At 43.2% G+C, this 24,188-nt stretch overlaps 1 protein-coding gene across 2 annotated transcripts in view; it reads right to left on the minus strand.

Annotated features, from left to right (window-relative positions):
- Positions 1–445: 445 nt before the first annotated feature.
- Positions 446–24,188, minus strand: part of GARS1 (glycyl-tRNA synthetase 1) — a 28,651-nt gene continuing 4,908 nt past the window's right edge. For both annotated transcript variants that reach the window (XM_030489637.1, XM_030489646.1), the window contains exons 3-17: positions 22,001–22,103; positions 20,545–20,686; positions 19,435–19,523; positions 17,975–18,051; positions 16,168–16,313; positions 15,037–15,186; positions 13,322–13,484; positions 12,269–12,433; positions 10,103–10,210; positions 9,419–9,564; positions 7,500–7,585; positions 4,727–4,836; positions 3,273–3,366; positions 2,137–2,327; positions 446–789 (exon numbers count right to left, since the gene is read on the minus strand). In XM_030489637.1, the coding sequence (XP_030345497.1) occupies positions 664–789; positions 2,137–2,327; positions 3,273–3,366; positions 4,727–4,836; positions 7,500–7,585; positions 9,419–9,564; positions 10,103–10,210; positions 12,269–12,433; positions 13,322–13,484; positions 15,037–15,186; positions 16,168–16,313; positions 17,975–18,051; positions 19,435–19,523; positions 20,545–20,686; positions 22,001–22,103 (1,896 nt within the window). In that variant the 3' untranslated portion in view covers positions 446–663. The remainder of the gene's footprint in view (positions 790–2,136; positions 2,328–3,272; positions 3,367–4,726; positions 4,837–7,499; positions 7,586–9,418; positions 9,565–10,102; positions 10,211–12,268; positions 12,434–13,321; positions 13,485–15,036; positions 15,187–16,167; positions 16,314–17,974; positions 18,052–19,434; positions 19,524–20,544; positions 20,687–22,000; positions 22,104–24,188) is intronic.

Raw genomic sequence — 24,188 nt, forward strand, 5'->3', positions numbered from 1 at the left:
GTGTCCCTAGCAGAGATTGGAACTGGATGAGCTTTAAGGTCCCTTCCAATCCAAACCATTCTGTGATTCTATGATTCTGACTAAAGCTCTCACGTCATCATTTGATTTCACTACCCAGCATTGTCTACGTGCATGTTTTAAAGAGAGCTCTTGCAAACGTGTAAAAGACTGGGCCAGTGCAATGACTTCCTGCTGAGCTGCCCCTGCAGCCACATGGTGGTGGCAGAAACAGGACTAGCGCCGTCTTGCACTAGAGTCTGAGGTGATGTGAACCCAGACGGAAGGGTGTATGGTCCCTGACTGCTTGAGGCGCTGTCACAAACCTGTAACACCAACAGCTCTAAGCAGGAGGGGAAAAAAAAAAAAGGAGAAAAAAAAGAAAAGACAAAACCCCCAGACATTTCTGAAGAAAGCACAAGGCTGCATGAACACAGAGAAGCAGGCATATATAATGGTGTTTTTATTCATAACACCTTTAACTTGGACTGCAATTCTTTCCGTTTTTAAAGTTAAATTCGGGCAGCAATTGAGGAAAAAAACAAACAAATAGTCCCTGTGTACACAAACAATGCAGCTTTGAATAATACATGATAAGTTTATTTCATATTAACATAAACAGTAAAAAGTGGACATTTGACAGGATTTTAATTCAGGTCCTTTTCTTTATTCCTCTATTGTGTCCTTTTTGCCAGTCTCTTGTCCCTCAAATTGTGGATACTTTGCCTCAACATCAGCCCAAGTCAGATAACCGTTGGCCAGGTCACGAATGATGGCAGGAAGTTCAGAGATCTGCAGGCAAAGTCACAAAGACATATGAAACACAGATAAGTCATTGGAATAAAGCTGCTCTGCTGGATGCTTAGGGAACATGGCTAATTTTTACATCAGCAACAGAACATATACAAGGTATCATACTGCAAGATCATTTTTGGGGAGGAAAACCATTAACTAGGAGGAGATCTTAAATCAGTCTTGTCATCTCAGCAAAGACTGGTATGTCCCCTGAGGGAAATGCAGCTGTCATTGTGGTGGACCACAACAAGGTTCATCCCCGGTAGTGTTACATTACAGTTTTGGAAAGGAAAGAAAACACCACACACATCCAAAAAATGCTCTAAGCCAGGATTTAGCTGGCCCTATTTACTCTAAGACCAGCACAAAAACCAGCTGCCTTTTCTTTGCTCCTCACAGCACACTATCATGGTGTGAAGGATCAGCTAGGGAAACTAGAAAACGTGTAGAAATTTTAGGATAACAAAAGTCTTGTCTCTGTTGCTCGGCAGTGAGACTTCATCCAGGTAACAGAGACACTTGGGTGCCCTGACGAATGGGCACTGTCTGTCACACTGAACCGAATCCATGACCAGCTCAGCAGCCCCCAGCAGTATGGCACCAATGCTTTTGTACAGAGTGGAGCTACAACAACTCAGCCTTGCAGATGGGCACTAACTGCCCCTCCTACAGAAGCCGAACTGTGTTCTGGGGAGGCATCAGGGAGAAAAGGGCACAACAGAGGTGCCAAGACTGCACATCCGCAGCCCTGAGCAAGTCTTGCTCGCACGCAACGAGACTGCAATAGGGTGGTTTGCTATTCCAGTCTCTCTACTATGGCCCTACTAGCTTAGGGTAGACATGGCTTTTGGGCAGGTTCTCTGGTGCAGCACCAGCAACACTGGCAGGAAGCAAAAGCTTTAAGGAGCTATGTCTGAGCCATGCTCTGCCAGCCAGCCTGTAGTAGGCAAAAATTTTCTGCCTTTTCGTGTCTGTGGATTCAGAGCTCTGCCTTTGAAAGCCAGACACAACCCATGCATTTACTCAGCAGTCTTCACTTGGAAGGAGACACTCAGAAAAGCAGTGCAATCAGTAAAAGGCATTGCACAAGGCACGGCTTTCAAGCAAGATCAACACCTCTGTATCCAAGAAAAACAAAAGCCTCTTCTCACTTCAGCAGCAGGGCCGGCATCAATCTTCCCTGGGGATTTCTCAGAATAGCTAAATTGCCTACAAGAGCTGGAGGCAGCTCCTGCATAGACCAGAGCCATTGCTGGATCAGAAACAGCAGGTAATGCTCTCCCCTAGCCCATACAAATCAGGCTTGGCTCTGTCAGCAGCCAAACTCATTTGCCTGCCCTTTACCTCGGCTCGGATCTGGCGCATTGAGTCACGGTCCCTCAGGGTTGCAGTGTGAGGCGTCCGGTTAACGGTGTCAAAGTCAATCGTGATCCCAAAGGCCACGCCAATCTCATCAGTCCTGGCATAGCGCCGGCCAATGGATCCAGAGGAATCATCCACCTTGTGAGAGATGCCATTCCTAGTGAGTGCTTCAGCTGCAAGAAGCAGAGAAGGGGGAATCACCAGGGCTCATTACATACTCAGCAGGCAACATGATCCTACCAGAGGCCTCCCATATTCTCATGGCACACCCTGAAGTGAGGCACCTGCATCCTGGTTTCGAGCAGCACCACAGACTCAGTTTTATTTTGACAGAAGATCCAGCATTCCAGTCCCTGACAAGACTACAAGCTCAAGCCCCCCCCACAGATACCCCACTGCTCTCACAGCTCTCCACATTGCATCACTCAACTCCCACCCAAAGAGCAAAGCCACTGACTTCTTAATGACTTCAACCTGTCATTACATGACTCTGCTTTAACTCAAAAGCTTGCCAGTCTCACATGTGTGCAGGGGCATGGCCAGCATGGGGAGGCGAGATCCCAAGCAGAACTGATGCTGACAGCAAAAGACAACTGTCTGACATGCAGTCTATGTTCCTGTCCTTCACATACGTACTTTTAGATGGTACCAGTGGGCATTTTGAATGCTTGGAGCTTTCAGCTGCTTTTCAGCAGCTTTGGGACCAACTCAATAAATTAGTTGGCCAACAAGAACAAAGAAAAGAACCAAAAAACCCCAAACAATTGCCCTCACCTTCCCCCCTAGAAAAGAAAAAAAAACCCCCAAAAACTACCCCAAAAAACCACCCTACTTCTGACAGCTTCTCCTGAGCAGTGGGAAAGTTTTCTTCTTGACATAGAAGGAAAAAAAGAAGTGTCTTTTACACTGCAAACCAACATGGGGAAAGGCAGGGAACTGGGTTGAGTCTAGACTGAAGAGTTTGGTGGATACTCAAGGCTGACTGATACCAACAACTCAGAGGCTTTATTTAGGGAGAGCCAGGGTATCCCAATACTATTTTCTGCTTGTAGCACTGAGAAGAAACCTTTCTTCGCAGCGTGCATCCCCATCAGCCCCACAGTGCTTAATACACTTACATAATTCCTTGACAAAAGGCATGAATTCCTGATTCTGGCTTAGAGGAAGAACGGAGCACTTGAACGGTGCTACAACAGTTGGGAAGCTGAAGAACTAAGAAGAAAAGGAAAAGCACAAATTAATACAGTTTAATGGTTAGGCCAGATTCTTAAGAGGCGAGAATATGCTCTGAGGTTGGAGGCAGGGTGACTGTTCCAGGGGAGTCACTGGCCTTCTGTAAGACATCAGGGCCACAGCAGCAGCACCTCACACCACTGAAGCAAGATTGATTTTCTCCAGCTGTGCTCCACTCCCCCTTCCCTCCTGAGAGCTAAAAATTACGTTTCACCAAAAGAGGTCTACCAGAACTTGCTTGAAGAAGTGAACCTCACTTGAATTACAGGAAAATGAAGGGTAGAGGGGCCTTCCCAGGAGAGTTAGTCTTATGCACAGTCTAAACCAAACTCCCTGTTTGATTCCCACAGAGACTCCAAACACATGGAGCATATGCAGCTCAAAGGTATTCGGAACCCTCCACAGACACCCTCAGATGAGAAAAACGTTCAAAAAAGGGAGGTGGGGGAATTGGGAATCTTTCCTGGAAATCAGCAAGTCCTGTAAGGGTACAGAAGCAATGCAATTAAGATGCACCACAATACAGAGCTGCCCAGGCTACCCAGAAAGTAAATGGGTGCTAGAAGGAAGGCAAGTCCAGTATTTTAGATTTCATGAGCATTTTGTGATTGAAAGTCAACTGTGTCCTAAGTCTGGGCTCCTGAATCCTGTTCCCCCCACTCATAACTGTATCATGTCCTGCGGTAACCAGAGACACTAAGGAGCACCGTTGTTTTTCTTTTTAATAAACACAGTCTAGCAGCCAGAAGCAACAAACAGGAACCAGCATCAAGTTTACAGCTAGCTTCCCATGGGCCAGCAGCAATGGTGCAGAACATGACAGTGTGGGCACTGGCTGGAACAGGCTGTACTCTGTATGTAACACACATTTCCCTCTGGCCCCTGCCACAGCAGAGTTCAGGCCAAGATTTTAGGGGTGTCCAGAATCAGAGAAGGTTAAATTTCATGGGGGACTGAGGAAACAGTCGGTCTATTGTCTGTCTTGCTGCACAGAGCTGTGGTTCCAGGAAAAGCAACAGAGAAAAAGGAAATAAAACACAGAAGAGATGCCTTTCTCTGAGCAATGGGACACTGCCAAGTGTGAATTCAGAAGAAGGAATTTCTCACCCTCTTGCCAGTAATACACTGAGAGCCTCATGCACACGCAGCCCCAGAATGCTCTCAGCATACATGTATAAATGACACGTACGCTGGCAAAACCAGCAATTCAACAGCACACCTGGGTCTTCCCTTCTCTACCGTATATTGTGCAGTCCTATTTCAGCCCTTCCCCTGGATGTTAGGGAAAGGCAAATGCTTGCAGCCGGTTAAACTCAGAGCCAGCCACAGGAAAGCTCACCGTTCTCTGCTCGTCTCCTTCCCGGATGTGGAAGGTATGTTCAAACACTGTGTACATGATCCTCCCAATACCAAATGAGGGTTCAATTACATTTGGGACGATTTCTTCCACTGGAACACAAAAGAATCCACGTCATCATTTAAAAGGAATTTATACACAAAAAAAGATGTGTTTACTGAAGCTGCCTTTCTGCTCACAAGTTCTCATTACATATAGTTGAGCTCATGGAATTAAAAGGTTAAACACTTCTCTTCTAAATGCAAATACCTGAAGTAGAGATTTGGACGGAGTCCCTGTACAGAATGTATTTCCGGCTGTAGAATACAAGTCAAGGCCCCTTCTCTGGCCCTGAGAGCAAACAGCACTAGACAACTTCCATCCACGCAGATAAACCCTCTTCCACTTCACAACAGTGAAGCCTCATCTAAACAGTTCACTAGAACCATCCCTGCTCCACACCAAGCCACAAACTATGTCCAGGCATTGTCTGGGAGGGTGCTCTTTGGCATAGACCAAAATGGTTCCAGGGAATATGTTAGCAATTAAACAGCCTGGATGATGGCAGGGTAATGCTAAATCCCTTTGGCCCACTGACATAGCCTCAGTATCCAGCAGTCTGAGCAGAGAAGTGTGGAGCTTCAGATAAAACTCAAATTCCAGCAAAGACTCCCTCTGTATTCTTGAGTCATTTAGCTGCCTGCTTCAATGCTGCTACCTGCCCTATTCTCCATCCCCCTGCAACATATCACAAGAGTGGGAAAGAACAAGGATCAATTAGTGTTTGCAAAAAATCCTCAGAAGATGTGATGTGCTGTGCTGTTATATACCCGTCATTCTCTCCAGTACTTGGCACGTGTCTCAAAGAGGCTTTTTCCTCCTTCTCCCCTCTGTGTATGAAAGGAGCTCAGTGGACAGCTGCCCTGCTCAGACAGGGCCGCTTTTTAGAAAAGCTCAGATAGATACTGGGGAAGAAACAACAGTTACAGACATTAGCTGCTTTTGAAAATCAAGGGTAGCATCCAGCTCTCCAGCACAAGCGGTATGTACCTCCCGCTCTACGTGCCTAGAAAGCCAATCCTTCTCAATTAAGTACTAAACCCGGGGTGGGGCTTTACCTACCAAAAGAATCACAAAACTGTTTCTGCTGGAAGGGACCTTAAAGCTCATCTAGTTCCAACCCCCTGCCACAGGCAGAGACACCTTCCACTAGACCAGGTTGCTCAAAGCCCCATCCAACCTGGCCTTGAACACTGCCAGGGATGGGGCAGCCACAGATTCTCTGGGCAACCTGTGCCAGTGTCTTGCCACACTCAGTAAAGAATGTCTTACTAATATCTAAATCTCCCCTCTTTCAGTTTAAAGCCACGCTCCCTTGTCCCATCCCTGCATGCCCTTGACAAAAGCCCCTCTCCAACTTTCTTTTTGGCCCCTTTAGGTACTGGAAGCTGCTCTAAGATCTCCCTGGACCCTTCTCTTCTCCAGGCTGAACAACCTCAACTCTCTCAGCCTGTCTCCATAGGAGAGGTGCTCCAGCCCTCAAATCATCTTTGGACTTGCTCCAACAGGTCCATGCCCTTCTTGCGTTGGGGGCCCCAGAGCTGGACGCAGTACAGGATGGTCATTTTATTTGTGCATTAAGCAACCAGTTTTCAAGGGAAACTATAAGCTTTGCCTTCTGCTTGCAGAAAGAAGCCAAACTGCCAAATGTATCAGCTAAAAGGAAAACCAGCAATGAGGTTCTACTTACTGGCCCCCAGCAATACTACAATCACTGCAAGTTATAACTCTGATTTCTTCTTTGAAGTGACAAAGCAAAGCCTGGCACAGCAGCAGCACGTGCTGACTGAAAGACATCTGGACACCTCAAAGGCTCAGCAGCTGCAAGAACAAATATATTCTGCACATGCTGTAAGTTGCTCTACTCCATCCCAGGAGCATTTATCATGTTCTCAAGCTAGGGCAGGATGATTCACTAGTTACAGTATGAACTGGGGAAAAAACTACCTCAGTCTCCAGCTCTGTCAAAGACTTCCCAAACGACCTTGGGTGAGGCGCTTACAGAGCTGGCTGGAAAGACAAGACTTATTTGAGGAACTAAATCCATGCAATTTGTCAAGTTACCTTCTAGCCCCATTTCCCATAGGAGGACAAAAGCTCTATGGAGATGCAGTCACTGACCAAAGCTGATGTGATTACTACCAAAGGAGCTGACTGGACTTCTCAGCTTAAAGAGTCTGATCAGGATGGCAGCCTCTGAGCTGGCAGATGCCAAAAGATTTGGCTCTATGTGGCACAGGTACAACAGGAGCTCTGAGCACAGAGATATGCCCACAGCCCTACCAACAGACTGCCACAACCCAGCTGCTGCGCTGCAATGAACTTAGATGGAAGTTCCCAAAGCTGGTGGACCTTCCCCAGCTCCTCTGCACTACAGCAGCTGGGTCTTAGCACCATATGGGACCTTACAAATCCCAGAATACGCAACTGAAGCAGCATCAATATAATATGCCACCCAAAGTCTATCGAATGAGTTACTGAACAGACCAAGCAAGAAGCAGACAGAGGCCTGCATCAATGGTCACTGAAATCCCACTGCTGTGTGAAAGCTTTACAACTCCCTTAAACTGTCAAATTTCAGGAAATAACATTTGGCATTTTTCCTGTGCCATGGTACAATACTAACAGGACAATGCAACTAATAAAGTTCATGTTCAAAGTGTATCCCGAGCTGCCTCTTATTTTTGATGATCAAACAACAAAGACACAAATTTACCATGTAATGTTTTCTGAAATCTCTTCACAGTAACCATGTCCTTTGTTAATTTAAAAGTTTTCCCTTCAGTTTCAACAGTGAATTCCCTGCAAAGGAAAAAGAAGTCACTTAAAAGCTGCAGCAATAAATAAACAAGTTACATTTCCTTAATTGATTTGGTTGGTTGACTTTTAAGAGTGGGACGATGGAAACCAGGGCAAACCTCAAAGATCAAAGAGACGTGGCATACCTATTAGAAGAAATCTACGTTAATAAAAAATTTACTACATTTACATTAAAAGCAGCCATTTTCATAATCACAGTGAATTTAATTGTCGTTAACAGCCTGAAGCAAACTCAGTTGGGAAATGGAAGAATCTCAGGATGGAGCAGATACACCAAAAGAAAAAGGGAGGCACACAAAACATGCACTTGCTTGCACACTGTACATCTTGTTGAGTGCATGGATTTCTCATGAAAACTGAGCTATGTCAGAATGTACCCTGCATTTTCACAGACACCAGACTAAGGGGAGGATATAGCAGTTATTTTATTGCTTATTTCTAAAGCTTTTGATAGTATGCTCTTCATACTACTTCTTGCTCCTTGCTAGCTTGCAACTAGCACGCACTCCTTGCAAAGGAGAATTTAAGCTGTATCGACCTACTCACTTACAGGAAGCAAATGTCTCTTATTATTCATGCTAGCAGAAAATTACCACTGTAAAATTACCACCTTCACATCACGGATTTAGGCAAACATGGTCATACGAAAGGCAAGTCTAGCAAGCTGACACAGTCAGCATGTGTAATCAGCAATGGTAACCTCCTTGCTGAAGCACTCAGATTGGTGTTAGATAAAAAACACATTTAAAAAAAGCGTGTGCTAATCACCTGCATTTGGACCCACTATAAAATGGGATGAAGGCTTTGCTCTGCATGCAGCTACAATTGGGTGCTGAATTTAAACAACAGGTATGATTTGCAGTCCACTATCAGTTCAAACCTAGGATACTGTTTGTAACTCATCTATTGAATCATTTCAGTGGGATTCTGAATGAATTAAGTTCACTTTCTTCTGGCTTTGATATGTGTACACATCACCATATTCTGCAATAGTTTCTCTCCCTGTTTTGAGTGCTGCTATTTCTTCTACACTTTCAAATTTATAGAAATGTAAGAGAAAAAAATCCTAGCTCAGAGAAGGAAAAAAAAAAAGTAAATGTTAACCATTCTGGAATGTGTTTGCTGATCCTACACCCTGTACCACTTCAGGCAGGAAATGAAGTTTGTTTTTTATTACTGCACCATTAGCTTTCTCATAACATACACAGCTGTTGGCCTGCTTCAGCCAAATGTGGCAGCTGTAGAGACTTCTTACATTGTTCCCACATGTGTTAGGAATACAGGCAGACAGGTGAAAGAAAAATACACAAACTGCTGCCCCAAGCAGCCAAAGGCTGTAACAGATCCTAAAGCGTATCACTAAACACTGGAGAACACTCACACAAGTTTTGGTTCTCATTAAACTATTTTGTTCCATCACTCACAGAATTATTTGATTTATTTTTAAATTAAGTTCAAAACCATCTGCCAGTCCTCGTCAACTCTCAAACCAGAGCAGGGAAGCAGGTAAGCACTTCCCATTTCACTGGAGAGTCGCTCTTATGGGATGACCTACTAAAGCCAGAAGCTCATTCCCATACGAGTAAGTATTTGAATATCATGATTACCCATTTATGAGCATACATCAAGAGATACGTTGACAGATGGCAAGCAATGACTTGGTAAAAGGGACAGCACTAAAACATTTCAGGTGATCCACTCAGCCTACTTTGAGGAGGAAGCTGGTTTCCAGTGACTCAAATCAATCCAGCAGCTTTTTTGGGATCCTCAACAGAGGCGTCAGAGAAGGGTTCCAAAAACACACAGCCAGCTCACCCTTTGTCGTTGAGCAGTTGCTCCATCTCAGTGATGTAACACTCATCACAGATTGAAAGGTATTCCATCACCACCTTTGCATCCTTCTTATAAGCTTTGCCAATGGCTCCCTTATTTGCCTCAAACTGAACAACGCTGACTGTTCTGTACAAGGTGGTTAAGGAGTTTGAGATGACAGAAAGCAGGGCCTGGTTCTGGCCCTGGTCAAAGCTAACTGCTACTCAACACAAAGAAATCTCCTCCACTACTGGATTAAGGAACTTCCCAACAAGAGAGGGAAGGGATGATAAAAAATACCGAAGGGCAGAAGGTCACAAATTTTGAAAGAATACAACTTTTTTTTACAAGTACAGCTAGTAGCAGAACCATGGAATGACGTGGAATAACCTGGGGTAGTAATCCCATGTTCACATTTAAACCACACTTCACAGTCAAAAGAGAACATAGCACTAAGCTAGGAAAAAAACAAGCACAGTAGTAAATCCCCTTTGCTGACTTGAGTAAAGTCACCCACAAGCTCAATTCTTCGAAAGTTACTTCCCAAAGTCATTCTGGTCTGTAGCTCCAAGTTTCCCTGTTAAATTTACAGATGTAACTTAAAATAGAGCTACGCAGCTCTCCAAGACATCTCACTGCTAAATCACTTTTTACTTTAAGAGAATTTGTTTTTTTCTGAAAGGATATAGGTTCTTTGAGATGCTTCTCAGCTATAAGAGGAACTTTGGTGGCGCGGGCATGGCAGGAGAGGTCATAGCAGGAACGATCAGCACAGCCAACGATCTCAATCCAACCCTGAAAAAACAATCAGAAGCTTTCACCAACTCACTTTTTTGTCCACTTAACCATCAAATATGTTTATACACCCTTAAGCCCTCCTCTCCCATGACTGTTTTTTCTACATAATTAGCTCCGTTACAGTAAGCAGCCCTCACTTACTAGCTGCTCCTTCATTTGAATGATTCCATTTGTTTCCAGAGGAAATGATCAGTTATCTAACCAGTGCCTGTGTTCAGGGCCAGGTTTTCCACATGGCTTGGCAGAACACAGCATTGTGCCAACAGCTTGGGGCTGGGACCAGGGCAGACAGTTGCATCACTCACATGCCAAAGGCACGGAGACATCATGCCTTCAGGGTCGTGGTGCTCTGCAAGTATGGGACAGTCAGCAGGCAACGAGCCACATCAGAATGGCCAAAAGCCTGGCTTACAAGCTGGTAAGACACAGACCATACGCAAGGGAAGCACTTCTTCTGACATTTGGCCAAGTTGGACAGGGCTTTGAGCAACCTGGTCTAGTGGAAGGTGCCCCTGCCCTTGGCAGGGGGGCTAGAACTAGATGATCCTTAAGGTCCCTTCCAAACCCGTCTGTAATTCTACAATTTCAGCAGGTATGGCAAGGAGGAACCTCAAAACACCGTTCGTGGACATGGAACTGATGCAGCCTTCTAACACTTGCAGCAAATACAACTACCACCTGGATTTTCTAAAAGGCAATCCTGTATAAGAAAAGGCACATCCATTCACTCTGTCACATCAGCATAGACATACAAGCAGCTAGATGCTGTGTTGTTTTCCAGTCTGCAATGATATAGCAGGGTGTCATAAAAGGTATGTGAACAGAAAAAATCCCTGTGCTTGAAAAATTATGGTGTTCCAGAACATCTTGGGGGATTTTTACACCAATGAAACCATTAGGGTACTACAGCTAGTTCTCGGGAAACACAAAACCCTAACCCTAACCCCCCAAAAATCTGACACAGCCCACCAGACACACAGAACCTCCTCACCCCTAGCTCGTAGGAGATTCTTCCTGCCTGTAGATAAGGCTGTCTGGACCATCTGAAGTTTTGACCCATTCCCTGTGTGGACACCTTTGAGCTGAGCATGCTATCATTTTGGCTATCAATCCAGTCAGGACCACGGATGAGATCTACCCACGTAAGAGTCCCTGCAATGTCACAGGCTAGCCCCACAGACCTCAGCAAAACCCTTTCAATCTTTCAATCCTTTAACTGCAACCAGACCCCCCAGAGTTCTCTAGACATCTTCAGAAATCTGCAGGTACCCCAGAACCCTTGGAAAGGCTAACCAGGCAGAAGAACATATGCTAAACTACAAACGAGGCAAAAAAACATGAAGTAGCTTTCTTCTGTTTTTAACTCAGATTCAACTCAAAAAGCAGATTCTGTGCCCTTGAAGAGGGCAATGACTTCATAATCAATACAGTCTAGTTGTCATGCCTTCTAATACATTTCTTATTGCAAACAAAGCACTCAAGGTGTGAACTGAAAAGCCCTTAAGGACTCAGCAGGAAGATAAAAAATCCTTGGGAATTTCTTCTCCCAGCACCAGCTGTCTGAACTGGCAGGAGCGAACTCATTTCTCACAGCTTGGAAGTAGGAAAGGAAAACCAAGCATTCAAGCAGGAAGGAATCTGCCCTGGAATAACACCTCCAGCAAAACAAATCCTTCTCCACTGCTGTTACAGGGGTTATACTCTTTGGAAAGCACCAGGACTTGGTTTCTTTTAATTCCAGATGAAATTAAACCACTAAAAAGTCCCCAGGCAACTTCAGGCTTCAGCAAAAGAGTCTGAAGCACGGACCTACAAAGAAGTATGAACAGTTCATGAACTTTGTGCAAGCTCACTGCAGGGAGCTGACCTGTCCCCTTAGTCCTGGATTCAGAATATTTCCACTGCAGTAAGCATGTTCATACCCATGTGGGACTGGACAGAAACATCAGACTCATAGCCCCAGCTTTAAAAACCAAGAAATCTAACAGAGCCCCTTCCTACACTATCAATAGATCTGACAGGGAGTGCCACTTGCTGCCTCACTTTATCACTTACATACGACGTTTTGGACTCTGCATCCCAGCAGTCACAGGCATAATGAGCCATCTCATTCTCCATATGCTGTCGGAAGCGCAGCTTCTCGGGGGATACACCGACCTTTGTAAGGAAGAGGTAGATTCTGCCAATGAAGTAACCCAGAACAGAGTTATTGATCACACCCTGGAAAGGGAAAAAGCAAGAAAAAAAAACCCAAACAAACATTAATTCCTAAGGAAGCAAAGTCATGATTTGTTTTACTTCTGCAGACAACCTGACATCTTACAAACAGAACTCCTTGCCACTGCTTGTGATAAAGTAATGTGTCTCACCTGAAATTATTACATCTTTCCAAATTTACCTACTGCCACTGGCAGTATCTGTATCTGAACAAAACAGTAATAAGGATTCATCACTGTCTCTGAAAAATCACCCACTTCAAAATACCCTGCTGTATGCAACAACACAGTCACCGGTATTGTGACAGTGCATGGGAATTGCAGTTATGGCTCAGGACCCCACAACTATACCCTACAGTTCACAGCTGCAATACAACAGATGAGTGGTGGTCTCTCTTCTCTTATTGCCGATTTGAGTTTGGTTTTTTTGTTTGTTTTTTTCTTTTTAATTAGTTTTTTTGGGAGGATGGTGTTTTTGTGGGTTTTTTATCTGGGATTTTGGGGGGATGGAGTGGAGAGGGCTGGTAAACCTACTCATTCATAATTCGAAGAATCAGGTAGTGAAACCCCAATCTGCAAGCCATGTACTGATGGCGGTCAGCAGCTGAGTGATAGGTTTCCAGTCACTGCTGAGCTTTTGGCAGATATTAGTGTTTCCTACTGTTCTTCTCCCATTAGATAAGTGTGAAGCTTAACCTCTAACCACTATCCCATCACCACCTGCAGCCTTTCACTACTGCTAACAAGGACTAGGCTTGGATCACAGTCACTGAATTCACTGAAGAGAACTGGGAGCAAACCCCAGCTGACACCAACACAACAATTTGCAATTTAGCCTTTAAGAGCAATATTCAAAAGAGCAAGCTCCATGTGCTTGCGAAAATAATGTTACCTGTTGGACAGCATCTCCCAGCCGCATTAAACGGGCAGACTGCCCGCTGACCTGGGCCTTGGAAGAGTACAGAAGGATGTTGAGATCTGCCACATTCTGAAACTTGGGGTGATTCTTCTCACTGGGATCCACAAAGTGCTCAATTTCTGCCATGGTGAATTCCCTAACAGGAACACAACCAACCACGTGCATTAAATAAGTTATATGTTAGCACAGTCCCTCTAAGAAATGATTATGCTTTAGCCTCTCACAAGCAAGTCAGTAAAGACATATGTAAACGCAAAGCCAAGACAACGTATAGACTGGAACATGAACCAGCCTCAACACTGGACTTAGTTCCATCTTCAAATTCCTAATTTAACTTTCTACAAATTCACCTAGAGATCTCCAGGCCAGAGTTATCACCACTGTGATTCAGAGCAGATAACACCACCTTTGGAAATACTTCCAGAAGTTCTCTGGAATTTTCCAGACTGCTGTGATGCCTATATTAGAAGGATACATTTCCTACAGGGTCAACAGAGCCTAATCCACTGATTAATTCAGGAGCCTTAACGCATATCAGAGGTGCCCAAAATAGCCAAGATGAGGTGATAATTTCTTGAAGATTATAGTGATTCAGCAATGGTGTACATTCTAGCTTGACTTGTCTTTAATATATCTATACTCATACATTGAATCTTAGCCTTCTTGTTTGAAATTACTTTACATTGAATTAGCTTGTTATCAAGAACCTTTAAAAAAGCTCTAGGTAATCATTAACTTTAAATCACGGGCATCAGGATGTAATTTGCTATGATAGCATAATAACAGTCTCCAGTAAATGTGCCACAAGCATATAATTTATATTTGACTGCAAATGCATTTCAATGAGGAAAGTTCTTGTTTCCAGATGTGCAAGAGAGAACAGGACTCTTTAGGAAGATTCCAGAGTTCCCTTAGTGCTAATGATGCCACGGCCTCTCAGTGACATTTATGGCACCATATTAATCAATTACGACGTTTACAGCACATACTGCCTGTGTGAACAGCAGAACCACACTGACTGTGCGCAGGAGCTCTTATTCCAAATTAGACTGCTGTTCAGAATAGTTAAAACACAGACATTATCCTTAACCAAATGCAATAATCACTTTTATCCTGAGATACAAAGCTTTTTAAGTAATTCTCAATAACCCTGAGCTCTCCTCCTTGACTGATCTTGGGACACAAAGACATGTCCCAGGTCAGGTCATCTCATCTCACAACTTGCTCTCTGTAGCAAGTTGCAGAACTGCAGAATCTGCAGAACTGAGACAAAGAAATACTGCTGCAAGGTCAGTCATGTTTTGATTCCAGGTTTCAGTTTTAAAATAAATCACATGAACGTAATTAAGCAAAGCTGCATTTCCTGTTGAGAACAGAGACATCCTTTAATATGATTCATTTAGATTATGATGGAAGCCCAATTTTGGTAGTAAAACCAAGTTTAATCTAGGTGTTTTTAACATAACAGCTATTTTGGAGACCCTACTTCTCAGGCTTATACAGAATTCTGTAATTAAAACCTTAACTATATGAGTTCGTCCATGAACCCCAAGACTCACAAGACACATTTTCAGGAGCCCTCTGGGAGCTGGCACCAAAGGGAAACACTCATGTACAAACACTGGAACAAAAGGAAGGTGATACCTGCTCCCAGATACCCTTCTGCTGAAAGAGGAAATTCACAGTACCTCACTCTGATAAGGCCGGAGCGGGGTGAGATTTCATTTCTGAAGGAGTTTCCAATCTGAGCAGCAGCAAAAGGCAGTTTGCCTTGGTTAAACTCCAGAAGACGTTTGAAGTTGAGGAATATTCCCTGTGCAGTTTCTGGCCTCAGATAGCTGAAAAGGAGATGGGGGAAGAGGAAAATATCAGGAAGGTGAAAGGGTGGGGAAACAGTGAGGAAAAATAAAAACACAGCTACTACAAAACTTAAAGATTGTACTTTTGCTGTCAAATCTTTTAACTCCAGACACAAAACAATGAAGTAATAGACTGAGGGGGGAAAACAAACAAGTATCAGCTGCAGCCTGAACTCAGCATTCCAAGTTGCTCCCACAAGTAAACTGGATGACTTGGCTATTTCTGAGATGCAAGCATGGAATGCAAAAAGGTGTTTGAATAAAATACGGTGACGAATGTGGATTCTGCAGGCAAACCACAACTGCAGCTCTGCTCTTAAACGAAATGTTAAGTGGCTTTAGTGTAAGGCCTTTACAACCCCTATAGTGATTTCAGACTTCCACAGAGAATACCACCTACACAGACTATTTCGTGTACTACACTGGAGAACACGTACTACATGTATCTCTGAACCCATCCCAGAGCACATGCAAGAATCAGATTCTCCACTCTTCAGGGGAAGTTTCCATTTTAGCTTCAAGACCCCAACTCAAGACAACAGTCTCTACATTCTCACACTAATCACAAATACCTAGTAAATGATGCTACCACTGGATCACACTGCTAAGTAAATTCATCCTGAAACAGGTACACTGAAGCAGGTTCCCTACAGCCATGAAGTCACTGACAATCACAGACCCAGTGTTAACTGTCTCTATGGAAACTACTCCAACCAGCAAGGGCATAGCTGTGATCTACACAGTCTGTCTGCTTCAAGTATTCTCATGATTCTGCAACAGATCCTCGTTTCTCCTACCTTTCACCAAGAGTACAAGGAATGCTAACCTGCCAGAGGACTGGGACTGAAAGGCAGGGAAGGCTGCTCAAGAAGAAATTGCATATTTCAGTCCTGCTGAGACTTCATTTTTATTCTAAGGGATCTATGAAGAAGGAAGCGTGTGAGCAGCATGACTACCTACCCAGGCATGTTTCCTCCAGGCCCAATGGAGGTCTTGAACATCAGATTGAAAGAAACAGGAGGGGACAGGTCATTCCCAGTGATAGGTGATTTCACGTTGTAGTTCACAAAGAGATCTGCAAGTTCTTGCTGGCCATAATTGTCCAACTAATATCAAAACACAGGAGAATTATTTTAATTACTAGACAAGAGAAATTATGTCCTCTCCCTCTTTTGCTTAGTGTGATCCACAGCTCTGAATCACCTGCCCAAAATATTCAAGTTTGAACCAATAACAGAAGAACACACTGCACATCTGCAAACCCATTTTATTAATACAGGTCCACGACTCGGTCATACCACGGGAACTCTGAAACCCAGATAGAAATGCAAGCAGCAAGCATAACAGTGGGTGTAAAGCAGAAGAAAAGTCATTGGGACTGCATCACCACCCACCAGTAGCTTCTTTTGAACAGTTTCAGCTAAAACATGGGGAGCACTGTGTTGGGAATGAAAAATAAAATAGAGCAGTAAGAGCAGAAAGCCGAAATTTCTGCAGGGCTTTGCCGGCATTCATTTCTCTTTCGGCTGCTGCATGAAACACAATATTCAGGCTATGTCTTAGAGCTGTTCTGCATTTTAGTTAAATAGAGCAAATCTGCAGCACAGGGCTTTCTCAGTGAAAGATTTTTCCATTTGCTCTGAAAACAACTTGGTAATGACTTCAACGCTTTCACAAGTGGGATAATGTCAGCCCATTCCAGCAACCTACTTTCCCCTTTTTCTGGAAGATGGGAATCAAGCAGCAGTAGAACCACAGATCTAGAACCACACAACAGCCACAATTTCTGGCATTGCTTTGTGCATTTATGTACTAGCCTTTTGCATAAATACATTTAGATGATGTTTCTAGACTTAAGTACCATAAAGGATCTATACTGAACAGTACATCAATGACTTTTCACTCAAGGTTAAAATCAAATGAGCTGCTTCTAGCACTAATTGTCATAATCCTTCATGTATCAGAGAAAGCTCAAGACAGGAGACAAAAGGAGTTTATTAATAGAAAGAATCCCCTGAAGGATGGTCAAAGTTCAGTGTTGTAGTGTGGAAAACCTAATGACAGCTACTCATCAATATGATACACTGAAGAAAATAAGTTGTTCTTTCTGGAAGGAAACATTCTGGAAGCATTTATCCTAGAAGTCATGAAGACAAATATTAAAAACAAAGCAAGAAAAACAAATAAAAAAAAAATAAAGGCAAATGTCTGTACAGCTGCTCAGGAATGTCAGTCTGGAGCACCAACTATTCTCATGGGTAAACACAGGAAAATCTGTGCGGGGTGCTTCAGACAGAGGGACAAATCTCAAATGGTTCAAGGCCAAGAAAACTTTAAAACACAGCAATTCACTGCTAAGCTGATTCAGGAGAACTCTGACAAAACTACTCATCTCTCTTCCTTTGTATCATAACCCCGCAGTGAGGGATTTAACAAAGGTAAAGGGGGCACTCAGAAGAAATAGGCTTTTCGCCAGCGTGTGAAGCTCCAAGGACAGAGGTTCGGCCCTACTAATCCAACATTCAAGAGACTAATATGATAGCAGTAACTCTCCAGAATAGCAGAAGGAGGGACATGTGATTATCCAGCAAGTTTACAGTATTTATTAATGAGCAAGTTTTCAGTATTTAGGAGCATGTACAGCCCAAAATGTCTCTCTGAGCAGCTTCAAAGACACAGAGGGACATTGCCTCTGGACTTGGTGCACCACACTTCCTCTGCTACACACACATCCTTGAAGCATCCACCTCCCCATGCAGGCACCTACCTGTGTTAGAACATTTTCCATTTCTGCCTTTTTCTCTGCTGTGCACTTCTTGTCAGACATAAGCTTTTGCAGGTGAGCTGTAAGCAAAAAACATATGTAGTGAGTTTATACTGCAACCCCACCACTGACCCCCATCTAAAGCTTCACAAATGAGGAAGACCTTCCAGCATGAGTGTAAGTGTATGTCTACCAGCTGTCACTAGTGTCTGTCAAGGTAATTTCACTCATGTCCTCAGGGCAATGCTGATCTACAGTTCACTGTAGGTGTGCCACAAGGAAGACAACAGGTCCTTATCTAGTTTCTTTCCAATACTCGTTCCTCTAAAGCCAAGCATTGGCTTTGTAGTCCCTTTCTCCTTATTTTCTTTCTATACAGACTGGAAATTAAAAGCAACGTATAATCCTGATCCTGAGCCAGCAAGGCTAATTTTATCCAAATGCACTCAGAGGCACATACTGAGTTGGTACAGTAGGGTTAGATGGCATCCCACTTTAAAGCACAACATCCTCCACAAGATACAAATGCCAAGACTTCCCACTCTCATTTGCAAAACGCAGTCTGACTTTTTAGTGGCAGTAACAGCAGGTGGCTGTTCACCAGTGATGGGCTGCAGATGAGACAGGGACACTCTTGGTTCTGAAGCTGTTCAGTGTGCAAAGCAGGAAGAGGTTAGATGGGCTTCTTGGGGTTTTTTTAGATGAAACAAAAAAATTAACTGAATATTATGAAAGCAGCTTTATGCTAATATAGATTGTTCTACATACTTAAGTTCCAAGGAAAAGGCTAGAAAACTAGAGAGCACAACCCACTTAAACCTAGAACGGAACAATCTTTTCACAATGGAGCTGTACAGGAGAAAGTTTTCTAATAGGTTTCTTACTTCCACAATTCCTTCATGTGATTTTTGTTTGTTTAACAAATTTTAATCAATAACCAGAAAGAAGTCTTAGGACTTTGCAAACCTAACGAACGCCTGAAGTGTACTTAGTGTTTGCAAAAGCCAGCTGAGTTCTAAGGTATATGAATGTCAGCAACTGCCATGTAACTAACTTTTGCAAAGGGAAAGCATGCTCTGCCCCTTTATATTATCATTTAATCATTTATCAGTTCTGAGCAAAAAGCAATTGAAACTCAAGAAAACCAAGACCAGAACACGGCAAAGAACAGGAACCTTGTTACATAGGTGGTCCTCAGCTTAAACACAGCGATCTTTTATGGCCTGATGACACAGGATTCTACAAAAAGGGACCCAACTATGTTTCCTCTAAAGATGTTGTACCTTGCTGAAGACATTACACAACTTATGGCACCTTTGGTGTGGTATGATTAATGAACTACAAACACAAGTATGAAAGACTGGCTACACTAACTGGCCTTTCTTGAGAAAGACACTCTTTTCCCATGTTTGTACCACTGCAAGAAATCCCCAAGCCCTCCTAGCCTTGGAAAAAAACCAAACCTTTTAAGAGATGATCAGCACGAAAACATTCCCCATTTTTCACATCTTTCACCATGAAGTCGGCAAACTTTTCTACATGGCCAGAAGTCCTAGAAAAGATGATACAAAAAAGGAACATAAAAGTTGCCACCAGATAGCCCTGGGTACTGTGTGATCTCAGTGGACAGACCATTATCAAAGAGAAGTCCTTCAATCTGCACACCCAAACTGCAGGCTCGCTGTTGTTTCAGATCATAGATTCACATTAAGCAGTACCATCCCACAGAAAATCTGATCTGTGAGAAGTATCAATATGTCTAAAATCTTAGAATGTGGCATTAAGATGACTCTTAGTGCCTCTAGAAAATGAACTGTGATGGAAGCAGAACATAGATGCAGTTGTGACAGTAACCAGTAATTCAGGTGGACAGATTCTCACTATTTTACACCAGTGATCCATGAAAGCTGCCCATTATGCTGTGACCCATACAAAGTAATGCAGCTGACTCAGCTCAGGCTCTCAGTTCAAAAGCTCCTGACATACTTAACAAACCTGTGGGTAGTCTTAGCAGAGACACACAGAGGTGAAAGGGTCCAGAGTCTGAACTATGCTTTCACCCTGGGAGATGGTCCCTCTACCGGGTCGATAGTCCCTCTAGCTGGTCTGTGGATAAAAGAGGGCTTTAATCCCCAGAGCTACAGAAGCATCATTTGGATTCAGAGCTCAGTTAACACACTGCATACTGCCATCCCTCCACAGAGAAGGGAAGGATGGTCAAACCACCTGGCCACAGTCCTAAACTATGACCCAGGTGCCCCAGATTTAGGCAAGTCACCTAATCCTTTTTCTTGTCTTCCTGATCTTTCAGAAATGGCAATTTCTTACCTAACAGGACTGCTAGGTGACATTAAGACATTAGACTTGCAGACACAAGTCCCACTGTCCTCCCTGATTTATGGAACAACAGCTTCTCACACTGACCTGTGCACTGCTATCTAATTATTGTGCACTGCAACAAAGCATGAAATTGGGTGACCCAGTCGCAAAATCCCTGTGGGTATCTTACAGAAGCCTGTAAAAATCAACTATGACCAGAATTACATGCTGCAGAAAAAAAGACTCATATTTACTTCAGAACCGGCTCTGGCGTGAGCATGGTACAGTCAATCTCCAGGATTTGCTCTTCCTGAATAAAGTGCTGTCTCCATGCTTGGATGATGTTGTTCTTCAAAGCACACCCAACAGGCCCAAAGTCGTACAAGCCACTGACACCTGCAGAGAGAAAAAGGTAAAAGAAAAAGTAAATGTGGTAAGTGCAAGATTGTACAAACCTGCATTGTTTGGAGGAAACGTCCTCCCTTTGCAGCGTTTCCATCAGCTGCTTTAAGGCTGAGGTCATTTTCTGAACACGAAGCATCAGCTTCCCTTGACTCATGACATAAAGGCTGTGAGTAAACTCTGTGAAGAACCTAGACAGACACTGCCCTATAGAGTAACCAATACAGAGTTCAGCTGCAGAGCACCCTAGGGCATTAGGTAGTGGTAGAAGCTGAAACTGATACATAACTACAACCAACAACTCTAAAAGCCACACTCCCTCCACCAATGGATTTTGTTTTGTGGAGAGTTTTGTGGGAGCAATCTATCTGAAGGAGGAATCTGAATACAAAAGAGATAAGGCATGGGCCAAAGCAGTATGTTATTGTCAGTAATAACACATATCTGCCAATCATCAATTTAGGCACGAAAATGAAAAAAAAGAAAAATGCAACAAAACAACCCAGAGTTTTTATTCTAGCATCTTAGGTGATGTCCTGTGTTCAGCTACAGCAGTCATTTTTCTCCTTCTTAGTAGCTGGTGCAGTGCTGTGTTTTTGACTTTCAGCCTGGGAACAACACTGAAAACACCGATGTTTTTAGTTGTTGCCAAGTAATGTTTATTCCAATCAAGGACTTTCTCAGTCTCATGCTCTGGCAGGGAGGAGAGGAAGCCGGGAGGAAGCAGAGACAGGACGCCTGACCCAAACTGGCCAAAGAGGTATTCCATACCCCAAGCAGTAACCACACAGGCATTGTGCTGCACTCCCGAGATGCTCAAGTGTGCTATCTGAAGAGGTTAAACAGCCACCTCTGTTCACCTGCACCACAAAGTTCACTAAAGTAACAGGTTCTAAAGTTCACAGTAATTTTGAGCATTACTGTGCAAACAGAAGCTCAGATAGAGATAAAATGGTCACAAGGATATAAGCTGATCACCCCCTTACATGCCAAAACACTCTATCCTTCCGCAAAGAAACCACCTTCTGCAATGTCATGAACAGAACATGCCTCCTAAAGTCCTCTCGCTTACATTCAGAAAGCAGAAGACAAAATTTGAACTCCCTCCCCACTGAAAAACTTTAGGAAGGGAGAACTTTTGAAGGGCCTATAGGCTGAAGCAGCAAAGTTTGAAGCCAATTTTAAAAAAAACCCCCAACTTTTATGTTGCATTAATATAACATTGCAAGAATACAGCATTTCACACAGCTAGAAAGACCAGAACGTTAGCCTAAGGGGATTAAAATGTAAATTTCTTCAAAGCTGTACCTCCATAAATAGAAAAGGCTTGATCATAGAAAAACCTCCTTTTCAGAGTGTCTTCCATTTTAACTCTGTCCACAATGTCATCTTTGGGCTGTAAGGCCAGTTCCTGTAATTGAAGCAAACCAAAAGCAGTTAATGGCAGGAGCAGAAATCCTCTCCATTCACCACTATGAGTCAAAAGTCTGCAAAGACCATTCTGAAACAAAGATATCCTGCCAACATGCTCATTTTTCCAAAGAGCATGAGGTTCCAAAGGGCAGTCACACTGAGATCCAAGCACTCAATTATGAACATGATAGTCTGAATGCAGCATTTTAGACACTAGAGGTGGACTCATCTGCCCTAACTTTCAGACAACTAAGCCTGAGCTAGTTTTCCTCAGCTTTCCTTATAATCATGGGAAAGAAATGCCAATTTCCAAAGCAACTCTTCTGACCTATTTCCCTCTCTTGACTATAAAAAGAGCTTGGAGTGACTAGACTACAAACACCTAACTCTTGGCATATATGAAGCTTTCAATAAAGTGTTACTCCCATGAGAGAATTTTGACTATGAAGATTACAAACATCATCATGCTTGAGCTCTCCAAAGTTGTGTATTTAGCTGTTTGCACAAAAAACACCTATTTGCAAAATGTAGGCTTTCACAAATATGGCCCCTGCACTCAGAAAATTTAGTCACAGTGTCTAAATGCCCTGACTAGATTCTGTGAAAGGGTTTTACAGCAGACTCACTATTTTACCTGAAAAACAATGATTTCTGCAACCAACTCCATTAGTGAACTCAAGAGACTTGAAAGCTTTCCTTCCAAGAAGTATGGTTTGATAATTAAAGCAGAGTTAGGCCAAGAAGTTCAGTAAATTAATTCAGATCTTTATGGCTAGCACTATCATTTTGAACAGTGTTTTGGCAATAAAAAGTATTGTACAACCAATAATTTCAAACTTTTCATTTTTTTAGCACCTGCAAAGACATATAAACATAGTTTAATTTTAAAAGCACTGTACCTCTGCTGCTCCCATGAGTTAACATAAGCCAATGAATAACTGCACAAGAGACAGAAAGAGTCAAAGACAGAGAGCATATATGACAGCAAGCACCAGAACAGTACTTCTAAAGCATGGAGAGTGAATCCATTTGGCACTCTCTGCCTAAAAACATAGAATCCCATTTCACAATGACCAGAGTTCATTAACAGAAAGGATGCCTTTTGCCCAGAGATGGACCGAAGGAAAACAACGACACAAGCCAGTTCTGAACTGGCAGGGAGAAATGGCCAGCAGCACAGGAGTAACTGGAGTAGGTACAGAATTCTGTAGAGCCCCTCTTCTGTTACCTAAAGAGAATAGTTAATGAACTGGTGGAGAAGTCAAGAAACAGTCTCTTCTATCTGGCATACATTCGTTAACATAAATACATTAATAAATATAAGGCAGAAAAGTGCCTGTGCTTGGCTTCAAGGAGGAGAAAGACCTTGCATAGGAGCAGAATCATCTACTGATTTATGATACGGTTTGAGGACATAAAGCCAAGGAATTTTAAACACTCAACTGCTCTGCCCTGTTTAAAGCTTCAAATTCAGAACCACTCTGCTATCTTTAGGTAGGAATCACAGGGCTTGAAAACTGCACCAGCAGCTGTTAAAGCTAACGAGCATTCACACTGCTGCCTTCTGCAAACGTGCAAGTGACTGTGATGCATTGCTGGAAACACCATCAAAAAAGACTAGATTGGAGTGCTGCACTCACAAGGGCAGATGCTGAGTTTGCAAGGTCATTCTTGCATAGACTGGGATACAGCCTACACAAATTGTGTAACTGGTAAGCATGTCTCTACTCTGCATCTTACAGGCACTCTTCCAACAGAAAGGTGGGACTCTCGGGAATACCACAGCTCCTAACTTGCCTTGCTACATCTCTCTATGTCAAGCTTCGAGGGTTAGGAAACACAATTGGGAAAACATTTATAAACTACTTATTCCAGGACGACCTGGCTATCAATACAAGGTTCATGCAATGGTTTCAAAGCGCAGTTCTATGATGAATACTAAGTAAAAATGACATCTTTTTACTTGGATTAAATGTATGCAAACAGGCAGCCATAACACCAGACCTGACAGAGAGTGCTAACCGTTTGCCTCACTTGACTCTGTAGAACAAATAGGGTCAACAATTCAGGTATACTCATGTTC

The sequence above is a fragment of the Strigops habroptila genome, chromosome 1, assembly GCF_004027225.2.
Source record: "Strigops habroptila isolate Jane chromosome 1, bStrHab1.2.pri, whole genome shotgun sequence".
NCBI classification, from domain to species: Eukaryota; Metazoa; Chordata; class Aves; order Psittaciformes; family Psittacidae; genus Strigops; species Strigops habroptila.